This window comes from Capricornis sumatraensis, chromosome 6 (genome assembly GCF_032405125.1).
Source record: "Capricornis sumatraensis isolate serow.1 chromosome 6, serow.2, whole genome shotgun sequence".
Classification (NCBI taxonomy): domain Eukaryota; kingdom Metazoa; phylum Chordata; class Mammalia; order Artiodactyla; family Bovidae; genus Capricornis; species Capricornis sumatraensis.
The window spans coordinates 103,663,727-103,679,013 of record NC_091074.1 but is presented as its reverse complement, the minus strand read 5'-3'; the positions used below and the strand labels follow the sequence as shown (position 1 = coordinate 103,679,013).

Here is a 15,287-nt window from a genome sequence, read left to right as displayed (position 1 = left end):
GTCCTGTAGCATCATGCCTTGCTTTATCCTGAAGTTCAGTAGAGACCCAGTGCTCTGGACAGGGTATAGTAGTGTCCATTCCTCAAAGCGATATTGATATGAAGTGTCCCCAAGAGGCTTTAAGGACCCTGCTTCCCATCTGTGTAATCCAGTTTTACTTCTCTCTCTTTGCCTGAAATGTTTATAGGTATTTTTGCAAGGCTACCAGTTACATTTGACCAGTCTGTGCAATGGATCAAAATTGGGAGAGGTGATTCGACTTGGTGACCAAGAAGTTTCTAGGTTTTGCAGCCTGCCAAGGGAGAAACTGAACGCAGCAGAGCAGGTGCTTCGTTCCAACTTGGATATCCTGAAGCCAATCCTGGTGAGTAGGCTTGCTGTGTAGGGAAGCTTTTAGGATGTGACTTTTTTCCCTGGACAGCATGACTCTGTTTTTGTAGAAACATAGGTTGGCTGGGAGTTGGCGATGTGATTGGCTCAGATTCCGAGCCATCTCCCCAAGAGTCAGTAAGGGAAGAGTGAGTTGGGTGTGGCTCTGAGTCCAAATCTGTTTCAGAGAAGACCTACTTTTTTTTATGGTTTTTAATGTTGTAAAGGTTCATTTGAAGAAGGAATTCTCTAGATTAAAAAAAAAAGTCTCAAAACCATTAATGGGAAGATGGATGTCCATTTTAAAAAGTGTATCAGAAAGGAAACACTGAGATGTCTCAGTGGGAAAACCCTGGAATTGAATGGGAGCACATGCAATAATTAACTTAAAAAATGACAAAATTGCTTTCAGAGGTTAAAAAATACCAACGAAGTCTGATTATTAGTTGGGAATCACTTGTTCAAAGAAACAGTCCATGAGAATACACATTCATTTCTAATCCAAAAATAGGACTAAGTCTGAGCCTTCTGGTTGTCAGTGCTGTGCCTAGTTCCAGAATAAGTATCTTTCTTTAGGTTTTCTGGGAGCTTTGGTAAAATGCCTTGTGAACAACATCCTTTAGCATCTATCCAGCGTTCAGGTTTCCTGCTTACCAGACAGCTCCCTTGATTGTCAGTAGGCTCTTTTAAAACCAGGGGAAAAGCCCTGGAAGAAGAACATGCCTGGAAAGAGAACTTCCTCGTTCTAATAGAAAGACATTGGAAACTTCTGGGACTTTGCACACCATAATTTCTCTAGAGAAAGATGGGCCCTCCTGGGGTACTAAGAAGGTTCGGTTTCTAGACCCTGTACCTGGATCATCTCCTAGAATGTTCCTTAGAAACACATCCCAGAGTTTACACTCTTGACTGACCATTGAAGAGTCCTTGGATCCTGCTTGATTCTCTGCCTGAAGTGAAGGTAGTAGTAAAACGGAATTCTGCTGCTTGCCTGGCAGGTTTTATTGTGGCCCCCATCAGTGTGAAGGGCTTAGCCTCAATGCTTAAGATCTGTTTTTGTTCTCTTCCAGAAATAGTATTTTCTATTTCAGCGTTTTAAAAAATATACTGAGTTGTTTTTTTCTAGTGGTCTGTGATTCTGTAGTATAATTTACAGAGATGTTTGCAGCCCCAGATAACTGGCCTAGTCGGATAAGCTCACCTGTGAAGACCCTTGCAGCCTGTTGGCACTTTCTGCATCATGAGTCAGAGTCAAAGGTTGTTGCAAATACTAGCTCATTTCCTTGGACTATTTTGGTTGTTTTGCTTTGCTTCGCTACAAGACAGAAATGTTCACCCTTTCAGCTGGGATGATTTGAACTTTGGAAAGATGGGTGTTTTTAGAAGACAGAATAAATTTACTCTGGTGCCCATTCATTGTTTCATTTCTGTTTACTCATTAAACACCTATTGTGTGCACAGCCCAGTAAAATCCCTCCAATTATGTAATTTCTGAATTACACTCTAAGTAGAAAGACAGCAAAGCCTTCATAATCTGACAGTCAATAGCTTAGGGTTTGACTTGAAAAATCTCTCCCTAGTTGGGAAAATTAGTGTGATTGGGAGTGTGGAAATGTACTGTCAGAACTGTCAGCTACTTCACAGCCCATCCTGTCGTGTTGTGGTGGAGCCTTGTAGACCAGTTGGTTCACGGCAGGTGTTGATTAGGGTGGCTGCCATATGCTTCCTTCACATCTCTTGGGCATGGGAGCATTTCAGGTTCTGCTCCTGCCTGTCAGCTGTTATTGTGAGATCTCTCTTCCTAAAATCAGAAAATGGGGCTTTTGAATCAGAACATGGTGAGTGGCCAGGATGGCTCTGTGTAAAGATGTTTTAGGAGATACCATTGGGATGAAATGACTTCCAAACATTTTGAAATGTGGCTCTTAAAGCAGTGCCTTAATTGGAGCACTGGGATTGATATTTGATTTATATTAAGCAGCCTTTTGCTTTTGCCATTTGGTTGGAATTTTGGTATTGGTGATGGCAGATGGGTGTGCTGTGAGACCTCCTTGTACACAGGCAGTTAATTGTGCCAAGAAATACAACAGGAGCAGCAACCAACATTAGGGGGTGGGAGAGACAGAAACTGTTCTGTCAATATGTATTTCTGCACCAAAAGTGGGTTTCGAGGAGAGACATGCTTTGAAACATTTCTGCTCTTTCTCTCTTTTTCTTGGTGTGGCTGTTTCTCTGTTTTTCAGTCAAGATATTCTGATTCTTTCTCCTGGGTCTCCTTCAGTCCTCTGATGACCACTTGGACCACAGTATTTTGACAACAGTGGGGAAGTGTGGCAGAGTAGAAAGGGTGTAGGCTTGGGGTCAGCTGTTTCTGGGTTCAAATACTACCTCAGCATTTTACCAGTAGTGCTACCTTAGATAAATTAAGCCTCAGTTTCCTATTCTTTCACATAGTGATAATGTAGTTTGCCCTTTGCTGTGATTATTGCTCACCTATATGAAAAGCCTGGCATAGGGCTAGTACACATTAGATGCTCAATAAAAAGAAGTTAATAATTTAATTTATGTGAGTGATATAAATTATGTGCTTGAAAACAGTGGCTGATAATGTAGACATTTTCTTCTATAAATCAGTGCTAGGAATCAGTCATTAATGTTCATTACTTTTTACATCTGGATACCACCCTTATGGCAGAAAGCAAAGAAGAACTAAAGAGCCTCTTGCTAAAAGTGAAAGAGGAGAGTGAAAAAGTTGGCTTAAAACTCAAAAAACGAAGATCATGGCATCTAGTCTCATCACTTCATGGCAAATAGATGGGGAAACAATGAGAGAATTTATTTTGGGGGGCTCCAGAATCACTGCAGATGGTGACTGCAGCCATGAAATTAAAAGATGCTTGCTCATTGGAAGAAAAGCTATGACAAACCTAGACAGCATATTAAAAAGCAGAGACATTACTTTGCTGACAAAGTACATCTAGTCAAAACTATGGTTTTTCCAGTAGTCATGTATGGATGGATGTGAGAGTTGGACTACAAAGAAAGCTGATCACCGAAGAATTGATGCTTTTGAACTGTGGTGTTGGAGAAGACTCTTGAGACTCCCTTGGACTGCAAGGAGATTGAACTAGTCAAACCTAAGGGAAATCAGCCTTGAATATTCATTGGAAGGACTGATGTTGAAGCAGAAACTCCAATACATTGGCCACCTGATACAAAGAACTGACTCACTGGAAAAGACCTGATGCTAGGCAAGACTGAAGGTGGGAGGAGAAGGGGACGACAGGATGAGATGGTTGGATGGCATCACCGACTTGATGGACATGAGTTTGAGCAAGCTTGGGGAGTCGGTGATGGACAGGGAAGCCTGGAGTTCTGCAGTCCACGGGGTTGCAAAGAGTTGGACATGACTGAATGACTGCACTGAATTGAAAGTGCATTTTATTGTATAATATAACTGATTGACATATTTTATAGATTAGCATGTGGACAGCTTCAGGGAGAGTGTTCATTCTGCCATAACTGCCTTTGGATTGGAACATACATTGGAACAATATTTCATTAAGTCTTTGAAGTGTTTCTTCAGTGCCCTTGGCTTTTTTTTATCAGTCCTATTCCAGCCCTGTGTACTTTCTTGCTTGTATTCTGAGAGTGACTCTAAGGCACAGTAAACACTACTCATTAAAGTTTGTCATGCATAACCAAATAGAGCGATAACTTTGGGAAGCAGAGCATCTCTAAACAAGGCATGAGATATTCATCAACAAAACTAACACATAATTACTGTATCTGCTTTGTACCAGTTACTGGTTGAAGGCATTGAAGTTTCAGCCATGAACAAGACAGACAAGGTCCACATGGTACTTTCATTCCAGTGAACACTGAGAACCGACTTTAAGGCTGAGATTGGGAATTTGAGGAATTTTTCACAGGTTCTGGGTTCTGTAAAGTGAGGGCTGCCCTTCCCAGCAGCTCCCTAACAGCTTGTTCAATGTGGAACACCATGATCCCCAGTGAAAGTCTGTGTGGTTAAGTACACTTGGGCTCTAGTCCTGTCTCAGTGATGTGAAGATGGTGTCTGATCCTTGTGGCAAGGGAAATGGTATCTGATTTGAGTTAGCAAGGACAGGCATACAGACTGACCTTTATTGCAGTAACAACTTAGACATTGCACAACTATGTGACTAGATTGTCTTGACTTCTGGTGGTACCTTCACCTGAAAACAGAAAGCTCTGTCTCCATGGAACAAAGTGTTCTGTTTCTGTCTTCTGATGTATGTAGTCCTCTCTTGCAAAGGTGGAACTCTGTTCATGGGACAAAGGAGGTAAGGTGAGTGGTGCCCTGAAGTGCCCAGAGGACTAGTGCCCAAGTGAGCAGCTGGACTGTGCAGGGATAGAAAGAGCAGGCATAAGAGGTGTGAACAGTCATTCTTGTCTTGAAGGGTTTTTGTTTAGTGTCTTCTTGACCCTTTGATAAGGACTCAGCTTGGCTCATAGCTTTTGGGGATTAGGTATTTCTCAGTTTGTCACATGCAGTGACAATGTTTTGCAGGAAAAAACACTTGGTTTTCCCTCTCCTCCTGCCTGAAACACAGACTCTTGTGGGAAGTATCAGGTTTTGTTTGGTTTTGTATAATTTTACTGCCCACCTGTTTACAACATGTGCTTTTGCCTGGCAAGCAATTGCAATTGCTATCATCTGGTAAATTGTAGAATGACACGTCTCAGGGATTTACTGTTTTAGACTCTGTTCACCTAATTCGTGGGAGAACAGGGGAAACACAGAACTGGGGATAAATTACTGAACTAAGCAGTGTGTTACTATGACTCAACTCCAAATAGACAGATGTTTTTGTCTCAAACATACAATTTTTTCCTTGAAATAATATAATTAGTGTACTTGAAATAGTATAATTTTTTTCTTGCCATGTCTAAGATAAAGGCTTGATTTTTGATCCTGAATTATGTGGTAGTAGGTATATTTAACTATGTTTAGAAATAACAAAAATGAAATATTTTAATGTATTAATCACATATAATTTAAAATTTAATATTTAAGTTGTTGAATTGCTTTTAAAAGATTAGTACTGTCCTTAGACATGAGTTATAATTCCCTACTTTAATAAAAATTATTAAAATGTTCCTCAAAGTACAGTTGTTATTGTCATGTAAATGACTGCAAAGAGACAGTAATTGCTTTGGGTGATGATAGTCTTTGTACCTGGTATGTGGCTTACTTATTTTCAATTGGAAGTAAAACATATAAATCCTAGCCCTGAGTTGGCTTTTCTGAGTATGGGCAAAGTGAAGCAGAGATTGTAGTCTGCTTTATAAGAGTATTTCAGGGAAGTTTGAAATGTACAATGCACACATTAAAACATGCATTTGCAAGGAGAAAACAAAATTGTGTCTTATATTGAGAATACTATTCAAATATATGTACAAGCATGTCTCATTGTAGTAGTGGAGTCCCTGCAAAATTTTGAGTGTGGATAAGATTTTTTTAAGCTTAAAAGGATTTCCAGTTACATTTTAATTTCACAGATACTCTGTCTTGTATTTCTATCTGGCTACCACTTCTAATGTATTAATAGTCATCTCTCCCACTTGTCCCTTTGTATAGCTATTATCTATAAACAAACCCTTCATTTTTTCAGGAAATCCTCACACAGTGGGTCAGGGAGACAGTGGTAAACAAGGTATAGATCTGTGTTCCCTGCTGTTGGGGAGAGGAGGGACAAAGAAAGTAAAGAGATGCTATTCAGAGTGTTAGCCTCTCTGCTGGGTGCTGTGCATCAGGAGACCTCTGATGGGGTGTCCTAACCTAGTCTTTGAGGATTAGGAAAGAAACATCCTCTAAGTTGGAACCGAAAGAATAGAGGTTAGCCAGGTAAAGACAGAAGAATTTTCCATGCAGAGGACATGATGTATGCATGGGGCTCCGAGGAAAGAGGCAAGAGAAGGTGGCATTTAGAGGAACTGTGCATGACTGAGTAGGTCAGAATGGATCAGATGTAGCTACGGGGAGTTTGATGGGGAGAGGAATGGTAAGACATGACACTACAAAGGTGCAGAGGGAAATGTTCATTTAGCCTTTGTAGGCTATTGGGCCTCATCCTTGGAGCAAGGGGAGCCACCTTAAGGCTGCAGATGTGAGTGACTTGATGAGGTGAATATGAAACAGAGTATGTTTGTGAATTTGAATGATCTTTGAAGCAGGACTCACACCAGTCCATTTCTCACCCTCCTGATGTGGTCTTTCCTTTGCTTTTTACTTTTCTTCCACATTTCTTGGGTGCCTAGTTATTATGTGCCAGGAACTGTGCTGGACAGTGAGTTGGAATAAAACACCAACTCAGAAATTAAAATCAAATTGACTTTGATAAGTTATTGCTTTTTTAAAAAAAAAATTCAGTCTTTTACAATTTAAACTAAATTTTTGGTGGGGCACATGCTGCAGCATACACAGAAATAGAAATATAATGTTGAACACATGAAATTCATATAATGTTATAAACCGTTGTTACTTCAATTTTAGAAAAGAAAAAGAGAATTCATGTGGAAGGAAAAACTTAAGGAGGATAAAAAGAATATAAAGAAGTCATCTATTAGGCCCAGAAAGGATGGCATAATGGCTTTTATCATTATGGAGCCAGTGCTCCAGAATGTCATGGTTTTAGGAAATGTTGCAGTGTTGTGATTAACATATATTACCGAAATGGGGAAGGGCTTTGAGTAATATAATATTCATTTGTCTGTTCTTCTTATAATGCTAGTATAGTATTTAGTTATGATCTTAAAATATTGAATAATACATGAATTCCTGTTAGCTTAACACAGAATGTATAGTCTCCACTAAAGATTTAATTTTTCCCTTTATGCCTGTCTTCCTTCATACAAGAAAATCTTGCCTCCTGTGCAGGGGAGCTCAATGGGGGCCTCTGTGAATTTATAGCCAAGGGAATACTTTTGGTTATGAAAAATAGTAGTAGAAATTCCAAACTGTGAATGGGTTACTGGAGCTCTTTGGAAATACTATTGGCAAACTCTGTCTGCCTTTGTCAAGTAAATATGAGCAAGAGACCACAGTTAATAGTTGGTGCAGGCACTTGGTTCTCAGATTTTATTGTGTGGCCTTGTTTCAAGGCATCTTGCCTGGGGTTAATTTTGTTCAAGGAAGTTAGACATCTTTCGAATCTGATATATATTCAACCTAACCTATATTCCTATCCTTCATTCCTGCCAATCTCCTTCCCTCTTCCTTTTTCCTTATTTTTCCTTGAATTAAAAAGAAAATTATGAAATAGTTCAAGAAATAACACACTACAGATATAGTTGCTGTCATCTGTATAGTCCCCTCTTTCCTCAAAGATAGCTGGTATCTTGAAGTTGCGTATTTTTATCCAACTGTATATATATTCACATTCGGTTAATAACAATATACTGTATTGGTTTGCATGCATTCATATTATATATGGGTGCATGTTGATCTGCAACTTGTCTTTTTCACCCAGTGTTATGTTTTTGAGATTTATGTATGTTGATAAATGTGGCATCTGGTTACTTTTAACTGATGGCTTGGTATTCCATTTTTATTCTAAATTTTTAAAAAAAATCCATTCTTCTAGTCTTTGGCTTGTTTTTTCATTTTGTTCATGGTGTCTTTGGTGCGTAGTTTTTACTTTCAGAAGTTTAATCCCCATTTTTGATTTGGACTTCTGTATTTTAAGAAGACCTTCCTTACCCCAAGTTCATAAATACATTTTCTCCTGCACATCTTTTAACTTTCATTTTTAGTTTTAGCTGTTCAATCTACCAAGAATTTAATTTCATGTAGTGGTATAAGATGGAAAAATTACTCTCTTAGATGAGTAACTATTTGTCTCAGCAACAGTGGTTGAATAGCCTGCTGCTGCTGCTAAGTCGCTTCAGTCGTGTCCGACTCTGTGTGACCTCATAGACGGCAGCCCACCAGGCTTCCCCGTCCCTGGGATTCTCCAGGCAAGAACACTGGAGTGGGTTGCCATTTCCTTCTCCAGTGCATGAAAGTGAAAAGTGAAAGTGAAGTTGCTCAGTAATCATGTCGACTCTTCGCGATCCCATGGGCTGCAGCCTACCAGGCTCCTCTGTCCATGGGATTTTCCAGGCAAGAGTACTGGAGTGGGGTGCCATCACCTTCTCTGGTTGAATAGCCTATCTTTCCTTATTAATTTGTAATATTAAATCTGATTTACATCAGTCTCTTCTCTGTATTTTATAGTATCCAAGCCCCCAAAAGTGAAAGGAAATAGTTTTTACCTCCTATGTCTCCCAATTAAGACCTCTGTTTCTAAGTTTTCCTTACCAAGGTCTCTGTGTAGGTTCAACTTTCAATATGGTAGCCTTTAGGTAAAATGTGAACTTGAAGAGAGAAAGGCAAAGCAAACAAAAAGCCCCCCACCTGGTTTTGCTCATGATTGCTTCATGGAAGGAATGAACATTAACACAGCCTGTGAGCTGTGTCACAGAGACCTACTGGTGTGTGTCATTTAAAGGAAAGCCTGGGCCCATCAGAGGACTGGGAATGTGGGAAGGCTGGCCCCCGGCATAGAATAATTTTAGTGTCTTATTTTGGTTAAGAGTGGGTTTCTTGTGTTTCAAATTGAAGATTATGAATAGTTTTAATCAACTTGTTTAGTTTTAAATAGAGATTTCAGGTTTACATTGAGTTTAGAAACAGTTATTTATTTCTCGTTGCAGACAAAACTAAACTCTACATCTCTCTTCCCGAGCGAGGAGCTGGGTGAAGCCACAAAAGCTTTGCTGGATAGTCTCGGGAATCTGGCCCAAGAGGTAAGTCACATCTTTTCAGTCCGAGGGGGCAGACCATCCATTATGACTTTTTTACACCCTGAACTTGATTCAGAGAGTCCATTTGATATGCATGTCATGAAAAATGTAAAATCAACTTTAGAAGCATCTGCGACCTTAAAATTACTTGGTTTGATCTCCTTACTTTAAAGATGAAGAAACCAAGACTCATGGATGTCTCAGGGTTAATTAGCTAGTAGCTAAAGGCCCGATGTCTAGCCTAGGACTTTCTCCAATTGTTACTCTAGGTTCCGAGTTAATGACTCATTAGTAGAGGAGATGATTCCTCCTTGTCCTCCACGTACTGTGTTTGTCTTATAGCAACTTCTCCTTATTTCTTCTTCAGTAATAAAGCTGGACAGTCTTTTTACCAGAACATTTGTTTACCAACTGAAAGGGAGAAGCTGGTACCCCTAATTTGGATTTTTGCCTTGTGAACTTCTGGCCCCTTGAGTTCAACTTTGGAAATAGAGTCTCCTGATAAATGTTGAGTTTGCCTTTTGGGTGCACATGTTTACAAGTGTATTAGAATTACCTAACTTCCTACTTAACAGAATCACCTTTGTCATAAGATCAGAGGGCCTGACTTACAAACTTAGCGGATAAGCACTTCTCTGCCTCCCAGTCAGCGTGTGCTTGCCTTTCTGACACCCAGCCTTGTTTCAGAATAGACTGGGAAAGAGGAACCAATGGTCTGGAGCCCGTTGTGTAGAGAGCTGAGTCAGGGAGTGATGGTCAGAAACCGCACAGGCCTTAATGTATAAGACATTGGGAATAATTTGTGGCAAAATTTTCTCAGACTTGGTCCAGCCTTATTATGAACTGCTTCTTTAACTCATTTTTTTTGGTGTTTTTATGATTTTTCTCAAATATCAAAGCTCACTTTATGTCTTCTAAGAATAAATACTTGGAATACTTTGGCCACCTGATGTAAAGAGCTGACTCATTGGAAAAGACCCTGAGGCTGGGAAAGATTGAGGGTAGCAGGAGAAGGGGGCAACAGAGGATGAGATGGTTGGATGGCATCACTGACTCAATGGACATGAGTTTGAGCAGACTCAGGGAGATAGTGATGGACAGAAAGGCCTGGCGTGCTGGAGTTCATGGGGTCACAAAGAGTTGGACATGACTTAGCGACTGAACAACAACAACAGCAAGAATAAAGTATTGCGTGTTCACAAAGGAAAATGCAGAATGTTTGGGAAGTACAGAAAGCACCGAGGTTCGGCTCTGTCAACATGTTACCTAGCATGTTACTTTCGATCCTGTTCTTTGTCAATCCTGCTGCTGTGTGTCTGACCGAAGAGGACTGGCTTTCCAGCTCCTTTCAGGAGGAGAAGCCTTCTTCCAGGCTGCCATCTGTTACTCTGGTTATGAATGCTGGTGACCTCTCTGTAGGTGGAGAAGTTGGGTCTCCTGGGGTTCTTCCAGGAGGCAGAATGAGAAGCAGAAACTGCCCTGCAAGTCCATTGCCATCTCTCCTGAGTCCTGTTAGCTGACGGTGACTTGCCCTGTGCTCTCTGCCAGCCCTAGAAAAGGCAGAGCGGGGATCTAACATTTGAAGCTGCCTCTAAACTCACAGTCTGGTTATAGCTGTTTCCTCTTACATCACTGGCCTGCCTTTTGTCTAGGGTTAAAAAATAATTGAAAGCATGTGATATTCTGTTGCTCACATGGTAGAAACTCTTCAGCTGAACGATATACATTTTTCTTGGCAGCTGCTTCCTTGTGTCCCGCTTATTCCCTGGCCCTAGGCAGCAAGGGCCCCCCACTTCTTTCAGTGGAACACAAAGTCAAGTCACCTTTGCCACCAGTGACTCATTATCTAAGAGTTTCTCTGGGACAAATGGGAGAAGATAAATACATAAGTGCCCTTGTTGATCTGCTCAGTGTTTGCAAAGAAAGTTGGTTGTTTTGACTAAAACACAACCCTTGAAAGGAAAAGGGAGGTAAGCTGCCATGTTTCTTGTGGCTTCCCCTGGTTTCCCTGTGTGATCTGCATGACAAATGTGATGAGGCCGACTATGCCTGTTGCACAGGTGACACCGAGGCTCAGAAAAGCTAGACGATTTGCCCACAGTCACCTAGTGGGTTAATTGGCAAGACTAGGATTTGAACCCAGGATGCTTGGCCTCTAAAGCCCACATTCTTGCAGCTTTAGCAGTTTTTTTGTCTGAACCCTCATGGTAACTGGAAATAGAGTTGGAAGGAGACTATTCGGAGAAAGAAACTGGACTAACAGGGCCGGGAGTTGTGAGGGAATGGGGACTTCGAGAGCCAGAGGGATGAAAGTGGGCATGAGCTTCACTTCTGGAAGGTGAGCCTGGGGAGGCAGAGTAAGGAGCAGTGTTTGGTTATCTGTCCACACCCCCTAGGACCCTGGCACAGCTGGGTGCTAGGGACTCAGTGGTGAGCACACTAAGTTCTCTGTTGTTGTGGGACTGCAGTGGGGCAGGAGATAGAAATAAACCAGTCGTGTATAATGGGACAGCAAGGATGCCTGCAGTGAAGGAAAACGAAGCTGGGTAAGAGGGATGGAGGGGGATGAGGTAGTATTTTAGAGGGGAGGGTGATCCATGAAGCCCTGTCTAGGCAGGTGCCATCTGAACATGGAGGAAATGACACTGCAAGCAGGAGGAACTGTAGACCCAAATACACTGATGTAGGGCTAGATTTAAGAGATGTAAAGACCGGGGAGGAGGCCAGTGAGGCCAGAACAAAGAGAGCAAGTGAGAGGGGAGTCAGAGATGAGATTAGAGCAGGAGGTGAGTGCCGTGTAGACCTGGAAAGGCTGGATTTACACTGAGCAAGATGGGAGGCCAGTGGAGGGTCTGGATCAGGGGTGTCTGGTGTGGCTGAGAAGATTAGAGTTGTTTATGATTCCAGTGTTAGGCTGAGAAGAGGCTGTGATGGGGCAAGGGCAGGAGAAAGCCATGGCAGTGGATTGAGAAAGCCTCAGTAGTTCATTCACTCCGTAGATGATGATCAGATGCCACCATCCGTGGGTTGGAGGCTGAGCGGCTGCCTTCCCTGTGGTGGGAGGCACTTCATGGGGAGGCTTGGGGCAGGAGCTGAAGTTAGAACAAGTAGGAGTCTGCCCCTAAGGCAGGTTCTGGGAAGAGCCAAGAATTTGGAATAACTCAGTTGCTTACAGTGCTTCTATCCAAAGATGTGCTGACTTTATGTGGGAAGAGATTTGTCCTTTTGATCGGGGGATGGCAGGATGGTGGTGGCGACAAAGAGAAGTGAGTGGCTTTTGTGCTGTCCTTCAAAAATCTCTAGGGCTGTTGCACTCACCAGCAAAAGGAAAGATGGCCTGACTGCCTATCCCCCTCCCTGTCTGTGGACCTCAGAAGATAAAGTCAGGAAAAGCTGGCCACCTAATTGTGTTTTCTGGGTGTCAAAGCCTCCCTTTCTGGAGGGAAGAATCTTTGTGACCTCTGACCACCCCTGAAGCACCTGGTTCCCCTTTGTAGGCTGAAGGCAGAGGCAGGGTCTGTGGCACCCAAGACCTTCTCACTCACAGGGATCAGCGGGCTCTGTGAGACAGAAAACCAGGTCATGGAGTCAGCCTAGACTGCCTCCGGAGCAAGAGTGGCGTCCCGTACCCGCTCCCCTCTGCTTGCCGCACCTCAGCCTGGACACGCAGTGACAGGGCTAGGAATGGAAAGGTGTATTAATGATTTATTGTGAAATGTGTGGAGATACAAAGTGCTCTGTGAATAGTTAATCATAAGAGCCACTGGACCAAGAAGTCTACAGCGTGCTGGAGTACATTTGTGTGTGAGACAAAGCGCTGGTCACATGTAAGTCCCAGACTCAGCCCCCGGCTGCGTAGCGCCTCTGCCTCTTCCAGGCAGGGGCTGTTCTGTGCAGGGCCCTCTTGGAGAGCGGATATTGTGTGACGTTCTTCTCGCCACGCTCTGTTTTAGCTTCATTGTCTTGATCAGAAGTGGGGCCCTCAGAGATGTGACTTCCCGAAGGTTGTGAGCCAGTGAGGACGTGGCTGAGATTCAAAGTCAAGCTCCCATCGTGTGTTCCTTCCCAGTGCCTGGCGCTTAGCTGAGACGAGGGTGGGGATTTCACACACACTGACTTTTCTGCCAAGGGGCAGGAGGTACCTCAGTTTCCACACTGAAGTTTGAGGTGTTTTAGAAATGAGGCCCTCACTGAGGATGTGAGCGGTTCCTGATGTACGCATGTGAACACATGATTCTTCAAGGAAAGCATCCTCTTCTGTAAACCCGATGATAATCGAATGAGATAAAGCCCATCACCAGGGGCTCCACCAACTTCTAGGCTGTACTTCCGTCTTTAATGTGTATGGGAATCACCTGGGCACCTGGTGACAAAGTGGATTTGAACTCTAGATAGATCAGAATCTGCCTCTCAAACTGTCTCTCAGATGACACCAGTCCCTCTTCCACAGACGGGTAGCATGGCTCTGGTGGTCCCATCACCAGGCTTCCGAGAGGCGACGCCAGACAAGTTATGTTCTGGGATAAGGCTTTGTAGAGGTGAAGAACTAACCTGTTTCTTTGTCTTCTGTGTCTTCAACCTTCCCCCCTCTTTCCTTTCCACCTCTGCCTGCTCCCTCCCCCAGCTGTTCAGCATGAGGAGCTGGAGTGACATGCGGCAGGAGGTGATGTTTCTGACCAACGTGAACAGCTCCAGCTCCTCCACCCAGATCTACCAGGCTGTGTCCCGCATCATCTGCGGCCATCCTGAGGGCGGGGGCCTGAAGATCAAGTCCCTGAACTGGTACGAGGACAACAACTACAAGGCCCTCTTCGGGGGCAACGGCACGGAGGACGACGCTGGCACCTTCTATGACAACTCTACATGTGAGTGTCTACGCAGCCAGGCCCTGGCACCACCTCTGTCCCAGACTCAGCCCTGTGGGGCCCCCTCTCTCGTGCTTACCCTCGTCCTACATAGCAGCAGTGGGTACTTGTTTACATGTCTATTTGCCACCCAGACAGAGCTCCTAGAAGAGGGAATCTTCTCCTAATCAGCCAACTGTCCCCGCTTGTGTGAAAGGGGCCTGGCACATCCCAGGCATACAGTGTTTTTATCGAGTGAATGGATGATTGAATGTCACTGTCTCCAATTTTCTGGGGTATGTCTGAAGGTGGTTCCCAGAGTGATCAAGGTTCTTCTCATTCTCCCCATCTCCCTTCCCTTTCCCCCCTGCTCTCCTTGAGATATGCTTTATAATAAAAGCTTAACAATAACAACAATAATGAAAGATAGAATTTAGGCAACATTTCCTATGTCCTTTGCATTTTTTTTTAAAAGTTAATTCATTTAACCCTTATGGTAAACCTGCAAGGAAGGTTTATTTTTATTTTTTCTTTTTTGGTTGTGTGGGACCACAGCTGGTGGGATCTTAGTTCCCCAGCCAGGGATGGAACCTTGACCTCTGGCAGAGAATTCCTTGCAAGGAAGGTTTTATAGCCCCACATTTTGTAGGCTTGGAGAGGTTCAGTGACTTGGTCAAAGTCACACTGTTGCTAATCAGCAAGAACCCGGATTCAACCAGGTCTGCCTGGCTGCATGCTTTTTGTCCATAAACACATGACCTCCAGAATACCTGTTCATGGTGGTGTGTGTGCCATCAGACTCAGGCATTTGATCTGCTGTTTGTTTTTGGTTCTTAGCTACAAGGTGTCATTAGAGAACCTTGTTACACCATATCTGCTCCCCATGCTTGGGCAGTTTTGTGGTGATGTGTGTCCTGTGCCTGTGGCAGCGAGGAGCCGGTGTTACAGCTGTAGACAATGGCATTGTTTTCCTTGAAAACATGATGCAAGTGAGCCTTTCTCCATTTCTAACCGCAGGTGTGTCTTTCAGACACTGAGTGAGGTGGCTTTTAGTGCATTACTGTAACATAAGAACCTTTTATACTTCTCTGGAGTGAAGCACTCCAGCCGTGGCAGGTTGCTTTGTGAGCCTGAAGGGAAGGGCACTGTAGGCAGTTTTCTGAAATGCCATCCCCTCTGCTCCCTCTCTTTGTGAGTCAACCTGAGAGAGCCTTCATTTTCACAACAGCTACAACTGTGAGCAAG

The 15,287-nt window shown here is 43.2% G+C and overlaps 1 protein-coding gene across 1 annotated transcript in view; it reads left to right on the top strand.

The window, feature by feature from the left end:
- The window catches only part of ABCA1 (ATP binding cassette subfamily A member 1), a 112,684-nt gene that overhangs the window by 43,514 nt on the left and 53,883 nt on the right, over window positions 1-15,287 (top strand). Inside the window, exons 6-8 of the mRNA XM_068974276.1 lie at window positions 188-364; window positions 9,109-9,201; window positions 13,823-14,063. Of these exons, the coding sequence (XP_068830377.1) occupies window positions 188-364; window positions 9,109-9,201; window positions 13,823-14,063 (511 nt within the window). The remainder of the gene's footprint in view (window positions 1-187; window positions 365-9,108; window positions 9,202-13,822; window positions 14,064-15,287) is intronic.